The 15377-nt window shown below is 39.5% G+C and overlaps 1 protein-coding gene across 1 annotated transcript in view; it reads right to left on the reverse strand.

Annotated features, from left to right (window-relative positions):
- Window positions 1-354: 354 nt before the first annotated feature.
- LOC119525908 (synapse-associated protein 1-like) overlaps window positions 355-15377 on the reverse strand; it is a 30756-nt gene continuing 15733 nt past the window's right edge. Inside the window, 5 exon segments of the mRNA XM_037824699.1 lie at window positions 355-689; window positions 2943-3088; window positions 3518-3576; window positions 5096-5231; window positions 13434-13579. Of these exon segments, the coding sequence (XP_037680627.1) occupies window positions 536-689; window positions 2943-3088; window positions 3518-3576; window positions 5096-5231; window positions 13434-13579 (641 nt within the window). The 3' untranslated portion in view covers window positions 355-535.

The following is a 15377-nucleotide window of genomic DNA, read 5'->3' on the forward strand; positions in this document are numbered from 1 at the left end:
TATCATTATGATCAACAAATATTATTTTATCTTTTGGCTTCCAGATGGAATTTTAGAAAATACTTAGCAACAAAATCATCCTGAAAGTGCTTTCTTTCAAATTCTTTGGTATAATTTGGTCAGTTTGAGAGTCATTGATTCATTTAAGGACTTCAATATACACATATTAAAGAAAATGCAATGAGGGATACAAATGGTTAGAAAACCACGATTGAAGAATAAATTATGTTTTGACCCCAAAGAAAACAAAACCCTAAAATTTTATATGAGTATCTGTAACAGAAAGATATCTATACCAACTACAAGAACAAGTCTAACTAGATTTATATTAAATAAATACTACATAAAACTTTCCTTCTTGATTATTAGAATAGCTGTTCTGTATACTTTTTTTAAAAAGGTAGAAGCAAGTTTCAGCTTGATGAAAGCATAATGAAGCAATTTTGAGTTTCAATAAAGTTATACTCTTCTGTGCCTTCTAATTCATTGAGTCTGAACATCTAGAGTTTACTGTCAGTTTGCAGAGTGTTAAGGATTATTCTTTTATTTCAGGAAACAGCAAATTTTCCTCTTTGAGCATTTTCTCTATTTCCTTATCCCAGTTTTCATCTCGTTTCTCTGATTCTGTCACCACTTCATATTCTTGAAGTTCCTGCTGTAGTTCTTCTTCCCAATCTGCAGAATCCTCTGAAAAAAAGAAATGAGAAGGAAAAGATTCTCTCTGAACTCATAGTGTTGGTTTTGGTTTCAACAATTCAGTCAACTTTAAGTACCTATGTAAGTCCTGGCCACGATCATTTTTTAAATGTTATCAGGTTTCACCACTATGCGTGCTCAGAAAAACTGAAGAAATCTTAACAGCGACCAAAGAGAAATATAATTAGCAAGATAAATTTGTTAATGTAGAAGAAAGGCATCATATGTCGTCATAAACTTGGGGTGTTATTTTGCTTTATCCAGGTCTCAGAGTTAATTGATAATATTTGGTTTCAAATTAATTCTTACCACTACTAATGATGATGACGATGATGGTAGCAAAAGCAGCTAATGTGTGTCAAGAACTTACTGAGACAGGCACTGGGCTAAGTGTTTTCTATATCACTCTTTTCATCCTTAGAATAACCCAAGACAACATTTCACTACTACACACACTTTACAGAGGGGGAAATGAAGGTTTAGAGGTAAAGGGACTTGTCCAAGATCATGCAGCTTGACAGTGACAAATGTGGATGGAATCAGACCTAGTGGTTCCACATCCCATGCTTCTCCACTACACTGCCAAGATCCTGTCTCCCTATAGTGGCAGAGAACCCAGGATCTGAAGTCCCAGTCTCTTGCCGAAGCCTGGCTTCTTATGTGTTCCTCCATTTTAGGTTCTCAAACTAGCCTTCCACGTTGAGATTTAAAACAACAACTTTCAGCTTGGACGTATATCATAATATACCTTTCTACATACATAACTATATACAGGATAAGGCATCTGTTATGTAGTATTATAAAACAATCAGAAAACACGCACACAAGGGCTATTTAGAAAGTAAATATAAACTTCATTTTTATCTTTTAAAAACTTAGTAGCTAAAGAAAACAAAAACCAAATGCTTGTAATTTTTCTGTAGCAGTGACCTCTAGGAAAAAAATGCTGCGTGTTGTGTAGGAAACCACCAATTTTACACAAGTTTATTAGGTGCTTACTGAGTGCTAAGCTCTATCTATCTTAGGTACGTTAGGGAGATTAAAAAGAAAAGATGAGATGTAACTGCCCTTGAGGAACTTATAATTTAGCTGGGGAGCCAAGACATATAGTATATATAAAAAATATTAAGTGGCTCAAATTAGAAATACAGTAGGAATTTAGAGACAAAACAGCTTGCCTAGAGCAGAAAGGTGAGCTGGCCCAGGCTCTTTAGAGTCTCCTGTGGGGCCACTGCTACCAGCTTCATCGCTAGAAAAAAAAGGGGAGAAGTCTGCTGCAGCTATGGCCTACAGTCAATGGGGCGAGTCCTCTTCCTTCTTCAGGAGCAGGCAGCCATCTTTCATTGGAAAACAGAGGGAAGTAGGAGGGATCTGAGCCAGGGACAAAGGCCTAGAAAGCCCAAGTTTTCACTTTCCCACTGGCTTTCCTTTTCCCTGCCAGCTCTTCCCCATCTTCCTTCCCAATTCTCTCCTCCAGAGTCCCTTCAAAGCATGAACACGGTTTTCAGGCTCAACTCTGGGAGGCTAACTTCCTCATTTGGAATATTCAGCTTATGGAATCATAGAATGAGCCATTGCTCTTTACACAACCTGAAAGCACCATATGTCTGGGAAGGCTTCATGAAACACACGGCATTTGACGATTAACTCAATTCTTTGCTTTCCATCCAGTAGAAAGCCAGTAATTTGTCCTGGCATGTCAAAGAAAGCAGCCCCACCTCTTGCTCTAGTTCTTATTGTTGTTGTTGTCCCAATTACTTATTTTTTTTTAAAAGGCAGCCTGCTCCTTTCCAGAAGTGATGCTTCTACTGCACATACCAGTTGGGAAAAGAATCTCCTATATACAAGCATAAACTTGGGCAAATGCCAGGGTTTAAAGTGGAAGGCTGGAGAGCAGTGTCTCCATGTAGCAGGAGCACATACCTTCTTGTCCTGTTCCTATACTTGTCTTTGGGGCTGAGGTCCTTGGATCAATCACTTAACCTCCCGGGGCCTCAGTTTCTACTCCCTCTAATGGGTGTGTATGTGTGTGTGTGTGGGGGGGGTTTCATCAGATGGGTTCTAAGGTCCAACCAGACTCAAAACCTTCAGATCCTCTTCGTGCTTAGGGTGGAGGCCTGGTCATGTTTATCAGAATCCACCAAAAAGTGAATCAATTTGAGGCAAACTTTACAACATATTTTTATATATCTGCTTTAGAATAATAATTTTCTACAATCAACTAAGGAAATATTTTTTTTTTATCTTCCAATATAGTCGTCTCCTCTTCTTTTTTGTCAAGTACTAGCTGCTCCATTTCTTTCCTCAGATCCTCCTGATTTAAGTTACAGGCTTCAAAGTCATCACTGACAAACTCAGAAACACCTGGGCTAGTAGAAACCTCTTCCTCATCCTGAAATTCAACAAATGAAGCTCTTGAAATGGGTTTCTACATGACGTTTATGTGGTAGAGCTCTTGTTTATAGTCATCACATAGTATAATGCAGCATAATTTTCATTTCCTTTCTCTGCTAGTTATAAGCTAGATCACTGCCCTTCAACTTTCTAACTTGCAAAGTTGCTCAGAAACTAAATGAGTTAACATCTTAGTCTATTATTCTCACTCAGTTTGGATCACTCAAGCATTCTAGCTAATCCCCAATGCACATATCTAGAATTATTTATGACAGTAAATGTCTCATGTCTCAGCCGTACCATATGCCTTTACTTCAAAACAGATAAAACCTGTATTCATAAGTAGTTTTAAATGGCATCTGAGTTAGATACAGATTTATTTCATTTCAGACATCCAACTACTAGGTACAATGCAAAACTGTATTACCTCTTGAGGTTTAAGCTGAGATTTGATTATGACAGTTGGCGTTTTGGGCCGAACTGCCTCTAAGAAGTGAGAATAAGAGAGACAATAATTGCTTGATTCAATTCTGAATACATATTATAATAACAGGTAAAATATCCACCAGCATGATGATACTAGGTAATTTCCAGAAATGAGCTTTTAAGTTATGTTTTCAGCTTTTCTGACGTAATTACAAGAGCCATGTGAAACCATCAACACCTTTCTTTGGGGGCTATTGTTTAATATATCATCATATTCAATGCCTCTTATATAAGATTTCAAGCAGGAAATAACGTTTGCCTTCAGAGCTAGCAAAAGTCATTGAAGAATTGTTTGTTGTTTCTTTTAGGGTAATGTGAATTAAGTTTTCATCCAGTCTCCCTTTCCATGAATGCTGGAAAATGCAAAGTAAAATTTAACGCTCAATCACAGCATCCACTTCACTGGATCTGCCCTCTGCTTCCTCATGGGACCCATTTTTTTTATTTTGTTGACCTTACCAGATATACCATCTTTACTGAATATGCCCCCTAAGCCCATTTTGTTACACAGGCAATATTTGGTCAAATGGCATTTTTCAATAAATTTAATAGAAGGAAATGCTAAATAATGATATAGCCAGTTGGGATTCGTGTTAACATCCAGATCCGAATGTGTAGAGCAACTTCATTACATTTCCCTGTCCCTAAATGCAGTGTTAGATCATTTCTTAGAACAGTCTGTACAACCCATACCTTAGGTTTTGCTTAGTCATTTACAATTCCATGAGCAAGAAATTACCCCAACTCATGCGAGGTAAACCTACAGGAATAATTAGCACCTATACACAGCGAGGGCTCATTAAGCATTAAAATATAGCATTAAAAAAGTACACTGTGAATATAACTAAGGCCATTGAAATGTACACATAAAAACACTTAAAATGGCAATTTTTGTTATATATATGTTATCCCAATAAAAATATGGCATAAAATAAATCTTACTTTAATTACTATTATAGATATTAACAGTCACTGATATTATGAAACATTGTTCCAAACAACAAGGGGTAAAGTGTCACAATAAGGAAGAATCAAATGTTAAACAGCGTCTGAGAGCTGGATCCTCATAACTTGGAATGGAATGGAGTGTAATTCTGCTCTAATGGCTATACTTATTCAGGAAACATCATCAGGCTTAATGGAAGACTGAGAAAGAAACAAAGGAAAGGAGGTGGAATGGATCAGAGGGGAGACCAGGAAGCATGGAATGTCACATGCAGTGAAGGGCAAGAAAACAGGGGAAGATGACTGGTGATCAAGGGACAACTAAGGAAAAATAACCAGAAATGAGAAGAGCAGACTGAAGTCAAGGAAAGCCTGGGGAAGATGCGGATGAGCTAGGGCAGAGAGAGAGCAGAAAGAGAAGGACACTTCCTTTGGAAAGAAAATAATTTTTCCACACGATGACATTTATGGTATATGGAAGATGATAAGTTCACTGGAGTCTCTAAGTTAAGATAAAGTTGTTTTTGTTAAAGTAATTCTTTTGACAGATTGAAGCATTTTTTTCTGAATGTACCTGTCAGTGGCAAATCATCTTCTCTGCTGTTGTTCTCTTTCCCCATGGCCTGCTGCTGGGCGGCCAGGGCAGTAACCTGTGCTGACTGCTTTATCAGGGAGACGCAGTAAAAGCAGTTCCTCCAAAACACTTCTTCCTTCAACGATACATTTGAGAAAGCATGTGTACAATACATACAGGGGTTATTTGTTGTAGAGGAGATCAGAATAGATGACACTTAGGAGCATGTTCAAATCCCAAGTGAGGTACAAAGGAGATTCTCATTTGCTTTCAAATAAAAAGAAGAGTCTTCTTCTTGATATTTTAATGATAACAACACTCTGCCCAAAGCATGGGGAAAACAGAGTACTGCTGAGAGAGCAATACCGCCAACTGGGGAGACTGGCTGGGGAGCCAGGACTCCTCCAATTACTTGCTGTTTAGGAATTAAATGCTTTGAACAGTGAGAAGAAAGGATTGTGGGTATTGTTGCTTATGAAAGGAAATATTTTGGCAGTTTGCTGATAACTAGCAATCAATAAGAGTTAACAATGAGGTGGGGGGTGTTGATAAAAAGATCTAACTGCAGTTCAACCTGAGAAAGCTACAATGGTTCTCAAACTTGGCTGCATATTAAAATCCTCTTGGGTGGGGTGTTGACACACAAGTGGGGTTAAGTGTGTGTGTGGGTGGACTGGAATGGGGAGTCAGAGCCTGAGGAGGCGAGAAAAGCCTGAGGAGGTGGCAGAAAAGGGAGACTGGTTTCAGACAGAGGGGCTGATCAATTAGGTCCACATATTAAGGATAGTGGAAACCAGGGGAAAGAAGTTACAAATACAGAAAAGGAAACAACTAGAATGATCCCTGTTAAGAGATACCACTGTGGACACATGGTTTTCATTCAATACAGGTGCAAATGAGTGTATGTGTGCATATACAAGCACATACATATTCCCAGCTCTGTCCTTCTGGGAGGGCCAAGGAGCAGTGATACCCCAATAGCACTGAGCACATCTTGCACCCAGATCTTGGTTTCTAAATACCATTTTCCACAAAAAGGAACCAGGGCTCATTGGCTGATTCCAGGGTCAAGGGCAGGCAAAGTACAAGATGAGCCTGGAATATCTTGTTCCAAAAAGCAAGGATGTGCGCAAAGATCGATGGGAAAGCAGAAGCCAGCTTGAAAGAACTCCCAATGGCTAAATCAGTGACAATTTGAACATTAAAATAAACAACAATAGAGTCCAGCCAAGATGGTGGACTGGTGAGCTGTATGTTTTAGTTACTCCTCCAGGAAAGTAGGTAGAAAGCCAGGAACTGAGTGGACTGGACACCACAGAGCAATCTGACTTTGGGCATACTTCATACAACACTCACGAAAACGTGGAACTGCTGAGATCAGCGAAATCTGTAAGTTTTTGAGGCCAGGGGACCCGCGCCCCCTCCCTGCCAGGCTCAGTCCCGTGGGAGGAGGGGCTGTCAGCTCCGGGAAGGGGAAGGGAGAACTGCAGTGGCTGCTCTTATCGGAAACTCATTCTACTGATCCAGACTCCAACCATAGATAGACTGAGACCAGACACCAGAAAATCTGAGAGCAGCCAGCCCAGCAGAGAGGAGACAGGCATAGAAAAAAAAAAAACAACACGAAAAACTCCAAAATAAAAGCAGAGGATTTTTGGAGTTCTGGTAAACACAGAAAGGGGAAGGACGAAGCTCAGGCCTTGAGGCGCATATGCAAATCCCGAAGAAAAGCTGATCTCTCTGCCCTGTGGACCTTTCCTTAATGGCCCTAATTGCTTTGTCTCTTAGCATTTCAATAACCCATTAGATCTGTGAGAAAGGCCCTTTTTTTTAAATCCTTTTTTCTTTCTCTAAAACAATTACTCTAAGAAGCCCAATACAGAAAGCCTCAAAGACATGCAATTTGGGCAGGTCAAGACAAGAGCAGAACTAAGAGAGCTCTGAGACAAAAGGCAATAATCCAGTGGCTGAGAAAATTCACTAAACACCACAACTTCCCAAGAAAAGGGGGGTGTCCGCTCACAGCCATCATCCTGGTGGACGGGAAACACTCCTGCCCATCACCAGCCCCATAGCCCAGAACTGCCCCAGGCAACCCAGTGAGATGGAATTGCTTCAAATAACAGGCACACACCACAAAACTGGGCGTGGACATTAGCCTTCCCTGCAACCTCAGCTGATTGTCCCAGAGTTGGGAAGGTGGAGCAGTGTGAATTAACAAAGCCCCATTCAGCCATCATTTCAGCAGACTGGGAGCCTCCCTACACAGCCCGGGGTGCACGGCCTGGAAGAGGGGCCCACTTGCAAGTCATAAATATCTATGCACCCAATCAAGGAGCCACAAAATACATGAAACACTGGCAAAACTAAAGGAAGCAATTGATGTTTCCACAAATAATTGTGGGAGACTTCAACACATCACTCTCTCCTATAGATAGATCAACCAGACAGAAGACCAATAAGGAAATTGAAAATCTGAACAATCTGATAAATGAATTAGATTTAACAGACACATACAGAACATTACATCCCAAATCACCAGGATACACATATTTCTCTAGTGCTCACAGAACTTTTTCCAGAATAGATCATATGCTGGAACATAAAACAAGCCTTAATAAATTTAAAAAGATTGAAATTCTTCAAAGCACATTCTCTGACCACAATGGAATACAATTGGAAGTCAATAACCATCAGAGACTTAGAAAATTCACAAATAACTGGAGGTTAAACAACACACTCCTAAACAATCAGTGGGTTAAAGAAGAAATAGCAAGAGAAACTGCTAAATATATAGAGACGAATGAAAATGAGAACACAACATACCAAAACGTATGGGATGCAGCAAAAGCAGTACTGAGGGGGAATTTTACAGCACTAAATGATATATTAAAAAGGAAGAAAGAGCCAAAATCAAAGAACTAATGGATCAACTGAAGAAGCTAGAAAATGAACAGCAAACCAGTCCTAAACCAAGTAGAAGAAAAGAAATAACAAGGATTAAAGCAGAAATAAATGACATAGAGAAGAAAAAAACAATAGAGAGGATAAATATCACCAAAAGTTGGTTCTTTGAGAAGATCAACAAGATTGACAAGCCCCTAGCTAGACTGACAAAATCAAAAAGACAGAAGACCCATATAAACAAAATAATGAATGAAACAGGTGATATAACTGCAGATCCTGAAGAAATTAAAATAATTATAAGAGGATACTATGAACAACTGTATGGCAACAAACTGGATAATGTACAGGAAACAGACGATTTCCTGGAAACATATGAACAACCTAGACTGACCAGAGAAGAAACAGAAGACCTCAATCAACCCATCACAAACAAAGAGATCCAATCAGTCATCAAAAATCTCTCCACAAATAAATGCCCAGGGCCAGACGGCTTCACAGGGGAATTCTACTAAACTTTCCAGAAAGAACTGACACCAATCTTACTCAAACTCTTTCAAAACATTGAAGAAAATGGAACACTACCTAACTCATTTTATGAAGCTAACATCAATCTAATACCAAAACCAGGCAAAGATGCTACAAAAAAGGAAAACCACTGGCCAATCTCCCTAATAAATATAGATGCAAACATCCTCAAAAAAATACTTGCAAATAGAATCCAAAGACACATTAAAAAAATCATACACCATGACCAAGTGGGGTTCATTCCAGGCATGCAAGGATGGTTCAACATAAGAAAATCAATCAATGTATTACAACACATTAAAAATTCAAAAGGGAAAAATCAAATGATCATCTCAATAGATGCTGAAAAAGCATCTGACAAAATCCAACATCCGTTTTTGATAAAAACAATTCAAAAGGTAGGAATTGAAGGAAACTTCCTCAACATGATAAAGAGCATATATGAAAAACCCACAGCCAGCATAGTACTCAATGGCGAGAGACTGAAAGCCTTCCCTCTAAGATCAGGAACAAGACAAGGATGCCCGCTGTCACCACTGTTATTCAACATTGTGCTGGAAGTGCTAGCCAGGGCAATCTGGCAAGACAAAGAAATAAAAGGCATCCAAATTGGAAAAGAAGAAGTAAAACTGTCATTGTTTGCAGATGATATGATCTTGTATCTGGAAAACCCTGAGAAATCGACGATACAGCTAGTAGACCTAATAAACAAATTTAGCAAAGTAGCAGGATACAAGATTAATGCACATAAGTCAGTAATGTTTCTATATGCTAGAAATGAACAAACTGAAGAGACACTCAAGAAAAAGATACCATTTTCAATAGCAACTAAAAAAATCAAGTACCTAGGAATAAACTTAACCAAAGATGTAAAAGACCTATACAAAGAAAACTACATAACTCTACTAAAAGAAATAGAAGGGGACCTTAAAAGATGGAAAAATATTCCATGTTCATGGATAGGAAGGCTAAATATCATTAAGATGCCATTCTACCCAAACTCATCTACAGATTCAATGCAATCCCAATCAAAATTCCAACAACCTACTTTGCAGACTTGGAAAAGCTAGTTATCAAATTTATTTGGAAAGGGAAGATGCCTCAAATTACTAAAGACATTCTAAAAAAGAAAAATGAAGTGGGAAGACTTACACTCCCTGACTTTGAATCTTAGTATAAAGTCACAGTTGTCAAAACAGCATGGTACTGGCACAAAGATAGACATATAAATCAATGGAATCAAATTGAGAATTCGGTGATAGACCCTCAGATCTATGGCCGACTGATCTTTGATAAGGCCCCCAAAGTCACTGAACTGAGTCATAATGGTCTTTTCAGCAAATGGGGCTGGGAGAGTTGGATTTCCATATCCAAAAGAATGAAAGAGGACCCCTACCTCACCCCCTACACAAAAATTAACTCAAAATGGATGAAAGATCTCAATATAAAAGAAAGTACCATAAAACTCCTAGAAGATAATGTAGGAAAACATCTTCAAGACCTTGTATTAGGTGGCCACTTCCTAGACTTTACACCCAAAGCACAATCAACAAAAGAAAAAATAGATAAATTGGAACTCCTCAAGCTTACAACTTTCTGCACCTGAAAGGAATTTCTCAAAAAATAAACAGGCAGCCAACTCAATGGGAACAAATTTTTCTTGCATATATAAAGAAATCCTACAACTGAATGACAATAGTACAGACAGCCCAATTATAAAATGGGCAAAAGATATGAAAAGACAGTTCTCTGAAGAGGAAATACAAATGGCCAAGAAACACATGAAAAAATGTTCAGCTTCACTAGCTGTTAGAGAGATGCAAATTAAGACCACAATGAGATACCATCTAACACCGATTAGAATGGCTGCCATTAAACAAACAGGAAACTACAAATGCTGGAGGGGATGTGGAGAAACTGGAACTCTTATTCATTGTTGGTGGGACTGTATAATGGTTCAGCCACTCTGGAAGTCAGTCTGGCAGTTCCTTAGAAAACTAGATATAGAATTACCTTTCGATCCAGCGATTGCACTTCTTGGTATATATCCGGAAGATTGGAAAGCAGTGACACGAACAGATATCTGCAAGCCAATGTTCATAGCAGCATTATTCACAATTGCCAAGAGATGGAAACAACCCAAATGTCCTTCAACAGATGAGTGGATAAATAAAATGTGGTATATACATGCGATGGAATACTACATGGCAATAAGAAGGACCAATATTGTGAAACATATGACAACATGGATGAACCCTGAAGACATAATGCTGATCGAAATAAGCCAGGCACAAAAAGAGAAATATTATATGCTACCACTAATGTGAACTTTGGAAAATGTAAAACAAATGGTTTATAATGTAGAATGCAGGGGAACTAGCAATAGAGAGCAATTAAGGAAGGGGGAACAATAATCCAAGAAGAACAGATAAGCTAATTAACGTTCTGGGGATGCCCAGGAATGAGTATGGTCTTTTAATTTCTGATGGATATAGGAGGAACAAGTTCACAGAAATGTTGCTATATTAGGTAACTTTCTTGGGGTAAAGTAGGCACATGTTGGAAGTAAAGCAGTTATCTTAGGTTAGTTGTCTTTTTCTTATTTCTTGTTATGGTCTGTTTGAAATGTTCTTTTATTGTATGTTTTTAAAAAAAATTTTTTTTTCATACAGTTGATTTAAAAAAAGAAAAGGAAAGTTAAAAAAAAAAAAAAGGAAGAAAATATGTAGAGCCCCCTTGAGGAGCCTGTGGAGAATGCAGGGGTATTGGCCTACCCCACTTCCATAGTTGCTAACATGACCACAGACATAGGGGACTGGTGGTTTGATGGGTTGAGCCCTCTACCATAGGTTTTACCCTTGGGAAGACGGTTGCTGCAAAGGAGAGGCTAGGCCTCCCTATAATTGTGCCTAAGAGCCTCCTCCCGAATGCCTCTTTGTTGCTCAGATGTGGCCCTCTGTCTCTACGTAAGCCAACTTGAAAAGTAAAATCACTGCCCTTCCCCCACATGGGATCAGACACCCAGGGAAGTGAATCTCCCTGGCAACGTGGAATATGACTCCCTGGGAGGAATGGAGACCTGGCATTGTGGGATGGAGAACATCTTCTGGACCAAAAGGGGGATGTGAAAGGAAATGAATTAAGCTTCAGTGGCAGAGAGTTTCCAAAAGGAGCCGAGAGGTCACTTTGGTGGGCACTCTTACGCACAATTTAGACAACCCTTTTTAGGTTCTAAAGAATTGGGGTAGCTGGTGGTGGATACCTGAAACTATCAAACTACAACCCAGAACCCATGAATCTCGAAGACAGTTGTATAAAAATGTAGCTTATGAGGGGTGACAATGGGATTGGGAAAGCCGTAAGGACCACACTCCACTTTGTCTAGTTTATGGATGGATGAGTAGAAAAATAGGGGAAGGAAACAAACAAAGGTATCCAGTGTTCTTTTTTCTTCAATTGCTCTTTTTCACTTTAATTATTCTTGTTATTTTTGTGTGTGTGCTAATGAAGGTGTCAGGGATTGATTTAGGTGATGAATGTACAACTGTGTAATGGTACTGTGAACAAGTGAATGTATGATTTGTTTTGTATTACTGCATGGTATGTGAATATATCTCAATAAAATTAAGATTTAAAAAAAATAAAATAAATAACAATAGCAATGGATTATAGTCCATGGCATAAAACAGGACCACAAGTCCATACAGATATGAATACAAGACTACAGTGAAAATCTGATGAGCAGTGGAATATTTACACAATTTCAAAGCACCTCCCCACAACATATTTATTAGTTGAAAAGGGGGAAATTAATTTTACAGACAAGAAGCCTGGCAGATACCATCTTAATCAAGGGATTAAAGTAAACAGCAATGGGACAAAAGGACAGGTGTGCCACCTGATAGGACAAAGGAGACTAAAGAGACACGACAACTAAATGCAATGTGCTGAGCCTGAACTGCATTCTTTTCTAAAATGGACATCATTGGGACAAATGGCAAAACTTGAATCGGGTCTGATGAGTAAATGATTATTTCCTGATTTGGATGGCAGTACTGTGGTTATATCAGAGAATTCCTTGTTTGTAGGGAAATACACATGAACGCTTTCAGGGCGATGGGGCATCAGGTCAGCAACTCGCTCTCAGAAGATTCAGGAAAAAAGTTGTTATACTGTACTTCCAACTTTTCTGTGACTGTTTCACTATAATAATTAAAAAACCACTGATAACTGTGCTTGCCTCAGAGTAATTAAATGAAATCTCCAAGGCAGAACACAACAAGACTAAACGAAATCATGAACATATACATGCACACAAAAATGTACTCCCCTTCAAACCAGGGACAGGCAAGAAACGGGTTTGGTGACCTACAGGGTATATACAATTTTGTTTTTGTTCTTTGCTGGAGTGTTGCTACTTTTATGTTCTAAAAATATTTTGCTAGAAATGACAAAAGGGTGGGAGAATGCCTTTCTACAGCCTGGCTGATTAGAAAAGATTCAGGACTCCTAGAATGGGCCAAGTTGTGCAGGGGGAGTTAGGAAGAAAGCATAATAGAAAAAAAGACTGATGGTGCGGAAGAAAATCAATGAGAAGTACTAGAAAATACTGAGACTCAAGCTTGTGAATCAGGACAGGGCCTGCCTTAGATGAAGACATTATAAGACATAGTTACCACATTTGTGATGGCAAAGCTGGGCCAGGAAGCTAGCTTTTTATGTGAAAGTGACTGTAAGAGAAGAGCTGCTTAAGGGTAGCAGAGTCTATAAAGCTTACGATTAGATAGTCTGAGATGATTCTGGCCCCATCCTGATGATTCTTCCATGATACTACACGCATAAGCAAGGCCATTAGGAAATGTAAATATACACTGTGTGAATGTGGCACTCTAGCTTGAGACCACACTGCTTACAGTTTAGGAACAAGAGCGAATCTCATCCTGCTCAGCAGCTCATCTTCTTGGAGCATGACCAGGGCAACAGGGTACATCCGGTCAAAGTCAAAATTAAACTGCACACCGGCCGGGGGGTCACGGAGGAAATTCCTTTTGTCTTTTGATGAAAAGGAAACACATGGAGTAAAAATTACAAAATGCAATTAATATGCAACAATGGATCATTCATTTGACATATGTTTAATTCTTCCTAACGACTTCAGCCACCAAGCCCACTGAGCTACCATTACTCTGTTTTTGTTGCTGTTTTTTTGTTGTTGTTTTTGAGGCCTGAGAACAACTGATCCTTTGGTATGATATTTTCTAACAATCTCAATTGGAAAGTGACTCTTAGGAGGCCAGGAAATTGAATCGTAGAAATCATACAAACATGTGTTTGTTTTAATGGGCACCTTTAAGTATGTGAAAAGTAGTATAAATACTCCTAAAAACATTTTAACGTGAAGTTGAAGAATCAACCAACCATAGAGGTCACATCAGGTAAAGTGAAATCCATAATCTAACTCATTTCATAGATGTGTACAGACTGTGCTTTCTGTACCAGCCCTCTGGGACAGAACATGCAGGCAAGGCTGTGCCCAGGCACTGCCACTGAGCTCGGCCAGATCAACCCCTGGACCAAATGCCTGGGAACACTCTGGTGACTGGGAGAGAAAGTTCTCCTCAGAGAGCGTCCAGCCTGGGAAAGGCCCGATTCTTCCCTCATCAGACTCTGGCTGGGCAACAGCATCGGGACCGGGTGCTCTGCCCTGTCCAGCTTGTTGGTAATGATTCTGTGAAGTAAGCTCCTCCATCCTTATTTTACAGATAAGGGAACAGACTTAGGAAGGAAAAACAGGACTTGTGCAAGGTCAGATGGATAGCAGAGTGGCAGAGTGGGACTCCAAATCTTCCCCCTGCCAGGGGGAAGGCCCAGTCTATCACAGTTGTACATTCAGTGAGCCGTCTACCCTGCTCTCAGCTCTGTCCATTTTAGCCATGGACAGTCACTTGACTTTGCAAGAGAACACCACCCCATGGTGTGGCAACACTGCAGGGACACTGAGATCCCGGCATGCTTCCAACCTCCTCAGGCAATCTGCACAACTCCTGCGGACTGTGTCTCATGCAAACTTTTGCTGCAAAAGGCCTGGTGCAGGAATGTCTGCTGTGGTAGAGTAGTGGAGCAAAACATCTATATCCACTCCCCCTGCCCTGCCATCAGCCAGCCTGCCTTTGAAAGTACCGTATAAATAAAAGCTTCAAATGAATTTTTCATGCTGCTGAATGAGGGCTCAGAGCACTTGAAAGTAAGGGCCACAGAATCCATGATCCATCAAAAGGTACAGTGGTTGACTTCAAGATAAAACTCTAAACTTATTCTAGTACTATAAAAAGGTCCTTCATGATCTGGATCATTATCAACTTCCCAATTGTATGTTACAGTCCAATCACACCAAACAACTTGCAATACCCTGGACCTGGAATGTCAAACCCTGCCCCATCCCCCAACGTCCCATACCATCAGCCCCAGTGTCATAGTTTCTGAGAAGTTCCTTGGGACCATCCTTTTCCATCTTCAAATACATGAAATACCCCTCTCTTCTGTTCTTCCTCAGCATCCTGTATTACAGCACTTATTACAGGGAATAATATTATATGTGCATTTATTTAGCAGCTCTCTAGTAAGCCAATAGGCTCTTTGAGGGTAGTCACTGTGTCTAATTTATCTCAAGTCTAGCACAAGGCTTGGACCAGTGTAGTAAGTAAAAAAAAAAATTGCTGAATTGAATTCTCACAAGCACCTAATAAAAACAGTACTGGCAACTTCTTTTGACATATTATGTGGCCTTAAAGACTCCCTGATTTGGGTAGATTAAAGAGTTACTCTATTTTACTCTGAATTCTCTCAAACT

The sequence above is a fragment of the Choloepus didactylus genome (assembly GCF_015220235.1).
Source record: "Choloepus didactylus isolate mChoDid1 chromosome Y unlocalized genomic scaffold, mChoDid1.pri SUPER_Y_unloc1, whole genome shotgun sequence".
Classification (NCBI taxonomy): domain Eukaryota; kingdom Metazoa; phylum Chordata; class Mammalia; order Pilosa; family Megalonychidae; genus Choloepus; species Choloepus didactylus.